The 13,083-nt window shown below is 45.7% G+C and overlaps 1 protein-coding gene across 7 annotated transcripts in view; it reads left to right on the top strand.

The window, feature by feature from the left end:
• The window catches only part of LOC122386468 (potassium/sodium hyperpolarization-activated cyclic nucleotide-gated channel 3-like), a 54,954-nt gene that overhangs the window by 31,620 nt on the left and 10,251 nt on the right, over window positions 1-13,083 (top strand). For 4 of the 7 annotated variants that reach the window (XM_043375690.1, XM_043375689.1, XM_043375691.1 and 1 more), the window contains 2 exons: window positions 296-514; window positions 11,400-11,546. In XM_043375690.1, coding sequence (XP_043231625.1) covers window positions 296-514; window positions 11,400-11,546 — 366 coding nt within the window. Of the gene's footprint in view, window positions 1-295; window positions 515-566; window positions 786-11,399; window positions 11,547-13,083 lie in introns of all 7 variants that reach the window. The other 3 variants (XM_043375693.1, XM_043375692.1, XM_043375688.1) reach the window with 1 other exon arrangement.

Below are 13,083 nucleotides of genomic sequence, written 5' to 3'. Positions count from 1 at the left end.
TCGCGCCTCTGCGGATGAAACGCAAACAAAAGGTTGCGCAAAATGCATCGTACAGTGTAAAAACTCAGGCATTGCAGGCTGCTCTTTACGCATTCAGTGTCACTGCTGACAAAAATAATATATTGTTCAGTGTACAAAATTAGAATCGCATTCATACATCTCACATATCACAATCATATCTAGCGTACCATATTTCACTCTACCATGTATCGTCTTTTTTGCCTTGCGTCCTGTAAACTGTGCTTATTAGTCATTTCGTCTGTCGTTTGACTGTGTAACCACGCTCTCTTCCCAGGAATCTGACTGGTTTGAGCAGTACTCGTGGGCCCTGTTCAAGGCCATGTCACACATGCTGTGTATTGGCTACGGCCGATTCCCGCCGCAGTCGCTGGCCGATCTGTGGATCACAATGCTCTCCATGATCTGCGGCGCCACGTGCTATGCGCTCTTCATCGGCCACACGACCAACCTGATCCAGTCGCTGGACTCATCTCGCCGCCACTACCGCGACAAGGTACACCGGCGCCACGTCCCGCTGACCTCGGTCCCTTTCTGCTCTCTTGCAGGGCGCCTATTGGCTGGAGCAGTACTCGTGGGCCCTGTTCAAGGCCATGTCGCACATGCTGTGTATAGGTTACGGCCGATTCCCGCCACAGTCGCTGACGGACATGTGGCTTACCATGCTGTCCATGATCAGCGGCGCCACGTGCTACGCCATGTTCCTGGGGCACGCCACCAGTCTCATTCAGAGTTTGGACTCGTCGCGCAGACAGTACCGAGAAAAGGTGGGGGCAGTCCCCGCATGTTGGCCACAGCGACCGAGCAGTCCGCGCGCTAGGCAGTGACCGCCGCGGCGCGCCTTAGGCAGCAGCCACTAGTCCCCTAGGCAGCCCGCAGCCGAGCCGCCGCGCCGACCTGTGTTCGTCCTCCACCTAGCCTGCGACCCTGCCGGCGCCGGCGCGACGCCAGGCGCGGCCGCGGTGGCTCTCAATCTCTCAGTGGGTGCACGGCCTACCTCCCGCCTGCTCGCTTTCTGGCCGAGTGTTGCTTAGCTCGTGCATGGCCGTAGGGTGCTGAGGCGCATGAACATTGAACAGGCAGTGGACTGGGTAGGGACGGGGCTCACCAGTTCCGCCAGCTCAAACTCCCCCGACCTTCCATCACCTGCACGCCTCCCCAGACATTTGGCTCCACCGCCCAGCGTGTGCCTCGGATTGCTAATAACTAAACTGGCTCGGAGTCCCTTTCTATCCGTGATAGCAGGGAGATCAAACGAATGGGCTTGCGTTTATGTTCTAACTTCTAACCCCACTCACTTGGGGTGCTCACGGACTTTTGTTTGGCCTACTACGTTGTTGCAAACTTCGGCGCCCCTTTTCTTGGTCATGCAACTCAATGTATCCGCAGGCCTTTGAGTCATGCCCATATTGAGCTTGCTGTATAGCTTTCGCCTGAACTTTTTTTTACTCAATCAAAGTTGGGCATCGTAATGTATTTTATGTATTTTTTCTTAGAAATGAGGGCGTACATGATAACCAACCTATGATAGATCGTCACCACAATTGTTACGGGTCGATTCCGTTCTAGTCACTGGTCTTGCTTGGTACATTTAGTCACATTCTTAGTATAGTTAAGCATGTCATCCATTCTAGCTAATATTCTTAAAATGGCGCAAATGGCACCGCATCTTTATTTCACTATGAATAGTGGTCAACTGAATCGCCATCGTCATAAGCAAAAATTTGATAAACTTTTCCACTTTCGCAAGTATAAAGTCATAAATGTCTTGGTAATTCATTGTTACGCTTTTTCTGAACTCAATATTGCTGTTGATGCTTGGCTTAATGTGGGCACCAGGCGATCACACCAGCACTTGGCCTTTAGCAATGTGTTTCAGTTGCGTATTCTATGCTTTCTTAGTCGCAACTTTTTACCATTTCCGCAACGTTCTAGTTCCTTTGCTCTTGATTGTTGTTACTTACTTTTACCTCCATCGATTTCTATTCCTTTTCCTTAGAACTGTTTTTTCTTCCTTAGGATGTGTTCTTTGGTCTCTCTGTCTGTCTCGTCACTCCCTGTCCTCTCTCTTGTGTGTTTTTTTTTACCCTAGCATGTCTATTTTACCATATATCCTCATTATTTTTCTCTTCTCGCTTTTCGTCGCTTCCTTTCATCTCTTTCTGATTCTCGAATTTGTACACTCAGGCGTAATCAGATCTATACGTCTTGTTTGAATCGCTGTTTGCAGATTTTCCTCATGCACGCTATCTAAACATCTACGCTGATTTTTCCGCTGTTTTATTGTATGTATGTCCCTAAAGCTTTTAGCTTATTTCACATCTCATTATTGTTATTATGTGGCCAACATGCGAGGAGAAGCCCCCGTCGGACCTTGTCACTCTTGCAGTCCTTCCAAAGACGACCCTCCCCAGACCATCGGCGCAGGAACACCGACCGTCAACCCCGTGGTACCGTCCCTCCCCGCCCCCTCCCTCCCTCCCTCCCTCCCCATCTGTGTGGTCTGAATTGTGTGGACTGTCTTGCTACATTAAAGTATCCGCTGCTAAGTGCTATCTAGACCTCCGCTAAAGAACCCATGACTGCGCTATGTGCTTATACATATAATGGTGTTAAACGTAAGTTGCAAGGTTTGCATTTCAATGAAAATGTGTTGCATTGAAAGTCACAAAATCGAGTATTTTCATTTAAAAACCAAGTTCCCAAGTGTACCTGTATATATTGTATAGACTAAATAGTTTATAAATAAGTAGATAAATATAACTGTCATCAATCTCAGATACAAGGGAATAGTTTTCTGAGCTGTTTAAGGGAATATAAGTGAATCGAAAAAGGAGAAAATGTTGATATGTTTTATATCTTAGTTCTTTTCATCTTTTATCTCATAAAAAACTTTTATGTCTTACCATTTTGTATGAATATGGGTATGCCGTTAAGTGAAAGCGTTTTCCGATATTTAGCGATTTTACAATTTATAGTTTTATATTTCTGTCATGTTATTAATCCTTTTTTAATGTAAACATATATTCATAATGACAAAATCACCATCTCACACATTTAATGATTCATATCTTCCCTTTCATAACACTGAAAACTATTCTTCTCTTCGTACTGATTGATGATAATGCCACATATGTATAATCGAGTATCGTTTGCCTTGACAGGGTGTATTGGGGTGTATACTGTTAATGCTGTCTTCTTGGCTCACCACTATATATTTATTGCATTCCAGTGCAAATATTTGATCATTTTCAGCAGCATATTTTAATGCCCGAAAGCTTTGCTAATGCGCACCAAAAACTTGTACCTATTTCTCCTAGCATAATTCAATTGGTAAATACCTAAAGCCAGTCTTTGGCGCATAGTCGCGCTCTTCATTCATTGCAACCTTATTCATTTTATGCCTACATGCAAAATGTTTGGATTCATACTGACAAGTAGTAGTATAAAGTTAATTCCTCAGTTATATTTATGTATTAACCCGCGCACCGACGGGGGGGCGGATATCCGCCCCCCCTGAGGTTTTTCGCGAATAGCGGGAAAACCGCGGCGCGTAGCGCCGCGAAATGTGGTATGACTATAACCTCATCAATTTTACACATGGTGTGCAAGTTTGAACTTCCTACCTTTTAAGGTCAGGTCACCAGGTCACTTTGAATGACCCAACCTCAAGTCACTTGTTTGCAACTTTGTCACCGTGCCACAGCTACAGTAGATGTCGGAGGCCTTTGAAAGTCGCAGGATGTTATTAGGTCATCAGTAGCTACAATTTGTATATCTCGGAATTTTGATATCGGTGACCTAAGGTCAGGTCAATTTCGCGACCTCCCCATTATAAGTCAATGGGGGAAAAATCAACTCCCTGTTTTTACCACTAAAACGGGTCGGAATGGCCCCATATACTTTACATGACTTCATATACGATCAACCTTCACTACCTTGAGGTCTGTTTTGCTGTTGGGCAGCTGTGAGGTCATGTGACGTCATCAAAGGTCACCAAAGGTTTTTGGCCAATAACTCCGTACAGGAACAAGATACAGACGCGTGGATGGTCTCATTGTGTTCAGCTCGTCAAGACGCATCGAATGATATACATGATGACCTCGAGGTCACGTGACCTGAGGTCAACCTTTGACCTTGACCTTTCGAGGTCAACATATATATCATTCGATGCGGATTGACGAGAGGATCACGATGATGCCCTTAGTTTGTTCCTATCTTGACTAATTCGAAAGTTATTCGAGAAAAACTCTCTCCATATCTAGCGCCGCCATTTTGACTTTTTCGACCCCTGTGATGTCATCTTTGACCTGACCTGAAAATGACTTTAGTAAAAATTGTAGATCTTGGCCGTGCGTATCCGATGCCGTTTACCGCTTGTCGCTATCTTGCTTCGTTCTCGAGATCTCAGGGGGCGGTCATCCGCCCCCCTCGTCGGTGCGAAGTTGGCGCAGACCCCCGTCGGTGCGCGGGTTAACAGACCAAAACGCGTTTCGAGTATATCTTTTTGAAAAAAGACCTACTGAAGACGATATTTTCGAAACTCGTTTTGGTCTGTTAATACGGTTAACCACATGCAAGTTATGCAATCTCTACCTTTGGGGGTTACAAACGCTGTGTGAAAGTAATTCAGTTCACATAAAGCCATTTGCGAGTAAAAATCCTGCCATTTCAGACTGATCTTTCAGCTCAACGTGGGACATATCTCGTCACTTTATACGACCGCACCCGTCCGATTTCAGCCGGTTATATACCCGCCGAAAACGGACGATTTGTCATCCGCTTTGGTCACAAATTGATTGCTCATGTCCGGAGCTCGATCCGTCAGATGTCGTTGGTGATAATATCACTGGCTTTATACACTGGCTTCTGCGACAGGGCCAGTCGAATCAACTAGCTGCAGGATTGTTTTTGCATCTCCAGCTCGGTTTCCATGGTTACCGAGGCGCGGTCGACGCGCGCGGCTGGTGGTTCGTTCTCGACGACCTCCGCTGGACGACAGCTGCTGGCCGGTCGACTGCCGCTGCCTCTCCCCCTACCCCCTCTGTGGCTGGGACCTCACCAAATTGTCTCTGCGACCTAATGGTTTTGTTTCCTGATGCGATTTTTAGCAAGTGGTGATTAGCCACCTGTATTAGGGTTTCTATTTTTCTGAATACCACATCACTCTGAAGAGCACCCATAAGTAGGAATGTGTGACTTGTGTTTTGATTCCAATGATATCTCCAAAACTTTTATCCATTTTTCAGTAAGGATCCCTAGAACAACTGGTTGATGCCTTTGGGAAAAGCTCACGTTAGGTAGGTAGTTAACTTTTTGTACCGAGCCATTTATCGGTATCTACTACATAAAACTTAAACCTTATCACATCAGGTCAGCTGCTACCGGGAGCCTGCTTGGCTGTGATAATGACCTCAACTTTCTTCGCGATTATTACCCGTTCCATCAATTATCAATGATCAGTATTTGTCTCACGATGACCACTGTACCTAAGTTTCTTCTCTGGAGTTTATACGTAAAATAATGTTTCTTGCTAATTCATTCGGAATCTTTTTGGTTATGTTTCGCCCGTAGAAACCATTCATGTCATCTATATGGTTTCGTCAAATGCTCACTTATCCGTAACTTATTAGGTGTAAGCTTCAGTTGCAGATTTTTTATGTTGCCAACTTGGCTCAGATGCCAAGAACTCCTTTGAAAGCAATCATTGTTGTCCTTCTGGATTTAGGTTCAATCGCCATTTGCTCGCATTTCGTTCGCTATAGCCCGACTAAGACGCGGCTCCCGATACAAAAAACGGCATTGACCGGAGCGGCAAGTCTCTTCCTGACAACGTCACTCCCGCTCGAACCTCCCCGGCCAGCCCACCCGCCCCCTGCTTCCCCCCCCCCCCCCGCGCCGGCAGAGGGGCGGGACGGTGCCGACGGCAGAGCGGCCGACCGCCCCAGTTAATGTGCCACCACCGCGGACATTATCGATGCCCGCCCCGTTGGCGGTGGCTATCTGCTTCTGGTAGCGGCCGGGACGAGAGACCGTGAATGGCCCGAGGGGCGGCCGCACCGCGCCGGCCCGCACCGCCGCCGGCCGCGCCGCGACGCTCGACGGCCGCCGCCACGCCCGCCGTACCATTTGCAGACCATTTCAGAGTCATTTACAGCCACTTTGGTGCCACGTGGGCCGCGAAAAATGCTCGGATATGGAGGTACTGGTGGCTGATAGACGCAGGCCGGCCCTGGTAGCGGGGCCTGCATACACCAGGCGAAATCTAAAGGCGGGACCGAGCGAAACTGAGGTGGGAAACTTTTAATCACCCATTGTTATCGGACATTGGCATCGGCAAAGCTGTCAACAAAAATAATTGTGGCGCTCGAGACCCTGCACTTATTCCGTTCTAATGAATACGTCACTCCAAGTTTGTTTTTACAACAAAACTTTGGTAATTAGCGACGCTCATTAATTATCACACGGAGGTCTTGGGTTCTTACTGGATATTGTTAAGCCGTGGGACAAAGTAGTGTACCGAAATCAGCCATGAAATGAAGCTGAATTAAAATCAAATAAAATTCAATTCAATCTACAGTCATTATTGGGACGCAAGGTACTTTAGCCTTTTTTAGGTGTCAAAGCATAGGGGAAGTTGGGGGAACGCCGAATACTTTTTTTCTGACGCCCGTAGCACGCAAGGTAGACAACATAAGCTATTCTTGTTGGCGTCATTCGAGAGGCCAGTCTTTTGTCTTTCAAACATGCCAAGCGCATTTGATGAATTCGCATACCGTTAAGCGCAAAAACTAAAAATATCAAAGAACTGACTTTTTCGGCGTTGCCCCGGACTGCGGGGAAAGCCGAAAATGGGATAAATGATCTACGAGGAATGCCGACATTGATGTTTTGCCAATTTATCTCAAACTTTATCCAAAATTCATCAAAGCTGACACGCGTTTTAAGAGCTTGAGGACGCTTGGTGCACACTGGAAGTTATAATTGTGTGATATAATAAGAAAATGCCAGGTAAATCATTCCTTATAGGTAACAGGCCGTTGTGCCGGCTGAAAGTGTAATTTGTTTGACTTAAAATACGCGTTGCTATTCTACAGCAGTAAAGTCCACGTAGCGTGCTTTAACCCGCGCGGGGCTGGGGGGGGGGGGGGTAAATTTTACCCCCCCTCGCGAATTTTTGCGATATCTCAAAAACGGCGGCGCGCAGCGCCGCCAAACTTTCAGTACCTTTTCTTACATCAATTTGACACGTTCCCTGAAAATTTGAGCGAAATCCGTCGGAAAATTTTTGAGAAATTGAAGTTTTAGTGACGTCATGTTCGCCATTTTCGCCTCAAAAACGGCAAAAGTTCAAACGCCGCTAACATCTTCATTTTTAAAGGAATCAAGACGTAACAAAAAGGTTATACGTAATTTTACTTTGTCTATCAAATGGCTATCTCGGTTTTTCGAAAATTTTGGATTTTGGCCTAAATTTTTTCAAAAAACTGACTTTTTTGGGAAAATCATTATAAAATCCAAAATTTTGAGTCTATCGAAAAAACCGGAATATATGTCAGAGAAGCGGTCTATGTACACCTACATACCAAATTTTAGAAGAATCGGTTCAAAAATGTGGGAGTTATTCAAAATTTTATGACGTCACGACACACAAAATTTTTTGAAAAATGACTTTTTTGGAAGTTCTAGACCTCGTACGGAAACAAAAATAGCACCATTCGATTCGCCGTGAAAAACTGCATCAGATAGACACCTTTGTAGGCCTTAACAACCAACTTCAAAATTCGACCTCACTTGACCTGACCTTGACCTGACCTCGACCTGAAATTCATCCAGAGGTGGTCCATATCACTTATTGAGTGTGCCTATTGAATTCTATGAGTAAAAAGACCCATAAAACATGTGTCGCACATGCCCTTTTCTATATTTTGTTTTTTGGTGACCTGACCTGACCTGACCTGACCTTTACCTTGACCTCTGAATGATATTGTATGCAACGAATATTGTCTTGGTAGCCTAAGAACACGTTTTGGGCGATCAGTCTCAGTCCATGACTCCATTCTTCGGCAACTACGGTGCAAGGCCGATACTGTAGAAACTTGCAATTTGTACCCTTGACCTGACCTTGACCTTGACCTCAAACTTTAAATTAAGTACATGTTTTTAGTAGTTCGTGATGAGAGCTTTCGATTGGCGTTTGAATTTTCCAAATCGGACCATTAGTTCGGGAGATAACAGGGGGGGGTAAAATTTACCCCCCCCCCCCAGCCCCGCGCGTTCGGCTGGAGACCCCAGCCCCGCGCGGGTTAACGTGCGTAATTGCACGTTTTCGGCATTACCCCAGCCAGCCATACTTTCATTTGCAGGCCCATAACTTTTAAACGTGCTGTATAAATTTCAAATAGGCAGCACACTTATGCAAAGACATGCTGAAGATTACTTGACCGAATTGGCCAGACAAACGGTAGCATAATGAGTAAGAAATGCAGCTTCAAAGGCGCATGTAGTACAAGGGAAACGTACCTTGAAAACGCTTTTGGCGCCCTCACAGCCGAAGTATTCCAAATGACGACTCGTAACAAACATGCGATAATTGTAGTCACTTAAGCTTCAGAGCATCACTGAGACGTGGCATCCATGTCGGACAGTTTTAGAAATATCTCGAATTTCGGCTTTGCCCCAACTCCGGCATTGCCCCAACTTCCTACAGAAACCTGAATGGCCGACTGCTAGAGCTGTGTAAGATAAAAGCCTCAACAAATAGTAGCGTATGGAATTGGATTTATTGCAATGAATTTGGCCCGTACCCTGCCGCGGGTGTTTGAACACCCCCTTGCAGTTTTCGCAAATATCTGAAAAACAGCGGCGCGAAGCACCGCCATTTTTTGCACAACTTCTGATGCATCTTTGATGCACAATTACACATGTTGTACAAATTTCAGACCCAAGTCGCTCAAGATCACGTCATCAGGTCACGTCAAGTGACCTTTCCTAAGGAAGTTCCAATGCTTGCAATAAGTATGTACACTGACTGACCGATTTATTTTTAACTTTCAAAGAATGGTAAGGGTGATAATAGCCGTTTTCACCATGGCCATCTGGTACACATTTGATGCAGATTAGATGAGGTGAGATGAGATACGGTAAGGATTTGGTCAAATTAGGTCCAGTGTATTTCTGTAGCTATCAGCTAGGGTTTCACTAATTGCTTGCATCCCTGCCTTGTCATATCATCAGACATAATCATCGATTACAACACTGAAATGAATTTAATATATGAAGATATTTGTTAACAAAAATATAAGATGCAGATTTGGTGAGAATTAGGTTGCATTCGCCAGATAGGCCGTCGTGAAAACAGCTAATATATATATAAAAGTAAAACCTTTCAAATCATAATTTTGATGTCGGTGACTTATAGTCAGGTCAATTTTGGGATCTGTCTATTATGTCATTGGGATACAATTTAACTGTGCTTCCTTTGGACGAGCGTTATACTACGCTCACTGAAACATCTGGTAACAGGGAAAAATAAAGTACTGAAATTAAAAAATGCACCCGTGACCCCTCTTTATACCCCTGAGGTCACCTCAGGTCACAAAAGGTCTTCAGCAGTTTTCGGCAATGACTTTTGATATACATGCTATGTAGGCATGCTAGAGCGATGAGGAGTGAGGACGTCTTAGTTCGGGTCAACGCTACGGATTTACTGATGTTCATCACGACCTTTATGGGTTATGTAATTACCTTGACCTGAGATCAAATTTTAACTTGACTTAAGGTCAAACTACATCGTAATCGACGCGTCTGGGAGAGGAGAACACGATGCCGTTAAATTTCTTTTTTTCGTGCGAATTTTGATTCAAAGGTTATTGCAGAAAAACAGTCCGCAAATGCGTCTATTTTGGCAGAGTATGCCCTTCGCATCTGGGATCTGCAGGCTAAACCGTTGATCTGAGGTCAAATTGGACAGCGTTGCTAAGATAGAGCGTTAAAAGGACTATCTAATGCCCCTTTTCGCGGTGCTATAGCTCTATTTCATATCGAAGTATGCGCCGATTTGCTTAAAATTGTTGCAGTTGGTGAACTTTGACCTTTGATGGCTTCTTGTGACTTGACATTTGACCGGGCCTAAAACATGATTGGAGTAATTTCGTCGTTATTTTTTACGTTCTATCGAACGTCGCCTACCTTGCGTTGCACGTGGCCCAGGAGCCTGTAAGATAGACCGTACAAACTATTTTTAGCTTTGTGGTTATTTGATTGCGGAAGAAGCCTTTTGACTCACATGCTACATGTATAACACATGTGTTGTCGTTTTGTTTTGTATTGTTAAGTCACCATTATAAGCAAGGAGGATTCTGCCAGCATATGTGGAGGTTGACGTTCGACAAGCGAAGTAATAAAAACTGTTTAATTCAGGTAAAAAGTGAAGTGTACTTTTGTATTGATTTCATGTCATTGTACTTTTTCAAGTGGTATACAGACGAAGTGTAGATATTGATAGTAAAACACGATGGAGAAAATTGTGAACACATAATTAGATTAGTCGCGATTTTTAGCAAAATGGTAGTGCTCTACCCATCCTTAGCCAATTCTGGACGTTTATGAGCTTTTAGAATAAGTATGTAGGTAATTATTTAGTTTCTTAGCCATATAAGATTAGGTAACTTATATGCAGCATAACTATAAACCATCTATCAGAGGTCTATTGTATTTAGTTCTCAGGACAGCAGGACATTAAAACGATTTTCATTTATTGTCAATGCCGGCTTGAAGCGCAATCTGATTAATGCTCACCCAAACCAGCGCTGTCTTTGGTGTAACATAACCTTAGCGACCTTTTTGGCGTTCTCCTTTTCCCTATTGAAGAACTGCTCCGAGATCACTTACTATCAGTTGTGATATGACAACCATTCCGGAAGTTTGCAACATGTGCATTCGCTCGGAGAACCATCACTAGAAAAAGTGACATCCGACGCGGGTGATTAAGGCCTTGGCGTTACGGTGGCATTTGCCACCGGATCAGCTCAGCGGGACCGTCTCCGGTTCGCATGTCAAACGTGGCGCCGATGTAGTGTGAAAATTGGCCTGCCGGTCGCCTTTTGTGAGCTTGGTTCAGCTACATAACTCGCCGGCGGCCGGCTGCATAGCTGGCCGATCGGCACCACAATGCCATTAGCGCCGGCTGACTGGCGTCTCCGGCTGGCACGGCGCCGTGTGTCGGGACGCTGTCTCGGCGCTGTTCCGGCCGGCCCCCTGCGCTGTCTCCGCCGCGGCGGGGGGCAGCCCTGCCGGAGGAGCGCCCCCGGCCGCGACAGGCCTGCCACCTGGCGGCGACCCTAGCAGCCCTCTGAGACCGGTCCCGTGTCCCGCCGCAGGTCAAACAGGTGGAGGAGTACATGGGCTACCGCAAGCTGCCTCGCGACCTTCGGCAGAGAATCGCCGAATACTTTGAGCACCGGTACCAGGGCAAGTTCTTCGACGAAGACATGATTCTCGGGGAGCTCTCAGAGCGGTTACGAGAGGTAAGTCAGAAACTCCAGAGCATTCAGTTCCCACTGGCGATAGAGCCATGGGCGTTTATTCGTTTCGCTTCGATTCTATAGATGTGTAACGTTGAGTAGTTCCTACTGCTGTATCTAATCTTTGGTCCGGCCGTTTCCATGTATAATCTCGTTTCTACTATCTCGCTCTCTTATTTGTTCGTACTGAGTGTGGTACGTTTCGTATGAATTGTGCCATTTTCGTTTTGCAGTACGTTTTCGCTCTTCCAGGAAGAAGCTGAGTGGCTATCGGGCAGATCGTGTCTTTGTGTAACTTTAAGGAAACCCTGATCTAAATTGACGATAAGCTTCAAATCGTTTTAATTATATTCTTTATTTTTTCATGACTACATATGCACATTTGGTACTAAATACCTATCTAGCACTGTTAGAGGGAACATTTTTTGAAACAGGGTTGAGCTATAACTGTCAGTCTTAGGTATCTCTCCAAAATGTTCATCTTATGACTGCTGAAATTCGTCCTTCCTCCTGACACCATCCTCCCATGTCTTGTGGACATCACAAATTTCACTGCCTAATTCTTTAGCATGTTTGCTGAATTATGCCGCTATCAAGACAACACCAAGCATTTTCGGCTTTCCCTGCTCCACTTCGTTATCAGTCAATTGGTCACTAGGCAACTGTAATCGTACAGTAGTCATTTAAAGATATACTTTTGATCGGTTACAATAGGTGTAGGCATAAATTATAGGTATAATAAACTAAAATACAAGCTATGAAGTCTTAAGATAGGTATCATACTTTTGTTGTTAATGTTCATGGTTATAGTGATTGTAAAAAGATGTTCAATTTATATCCATGCATTCCATACATCAAGCAGTATCTAGATTTGCACTACGCCAATGGTCAGGAAAGAAATTCTTGCTCTAATTGGCAAGACGACTTGCTGCAACAATTACTTTGTAAATTGCAAGACAAAGACCACAGCGGACAAGAAGACCACGCCTTATTGATTATTTCATCCACACAGAAAATAGCGGGGCGGTGCCGCTGCAGCCCTTCCGACTAACCAATCACCACCCGTGTGCCGCGCCCAGGAGGTATGCTTCCACAACTGCCGAAACCTGGTGGAATCCGTACCGTTCTTCATGAACGCGCACCAGACCTTTGTGGCCGAGGTGGTGACTAAGCTGAAATACGAGGTGTTCCAGCCAGGTGCGCGCCCGCCACCGACGCGCACGCCAGTCCCGCGCCCCTCTCTCTATCTATCTGCGCCCCCGCTCGACGCACAGTGTGGCCGAACACCAGTTTAGCGCGAATTTAATCCCAGCGCTGCTCGGATCCACTGAAAATGGTTCTCTGGTTCCAAAACTGACACTTACCCCTCGCCGGACTTATTGGTTTTCAAAATACGCGCCGGCCGAAGGGGGGGGGGGGGTTGGTACGACCCCCGTCGCTGTTTCGCCCCTGATGGAGCTAGAGCCCCGCGGAAAAAACGAGCGTGTGCGCCGTTACGAGACGCAGCGACTGGTATCCGATTTTAAGGTCTTAGGCCAAC

Source organism: Amphibalanus amphitrite, unplaced genomic scaffold (genome assembly GCF_019059575.1).
Source record: "Amphibalanus amphitrite isolate SeventyFive unplaced genomic scaffold, NRLGWU_Aamphi_draft 000252F_arrow, whole genome shotgun sequence".
Lineage (NCBI taxonomy): Eukaryota > Metazoa > Arthropoda > Thecostraca > Balanomorpha > Balanidae > Amphibalanus > Amphibalanus amphitrite.
The sequence above is the reverse complement of the archived record's forward strand: the minus strand, read 5'-3'. Positions and strand labels throughout refer to the sequence as shown.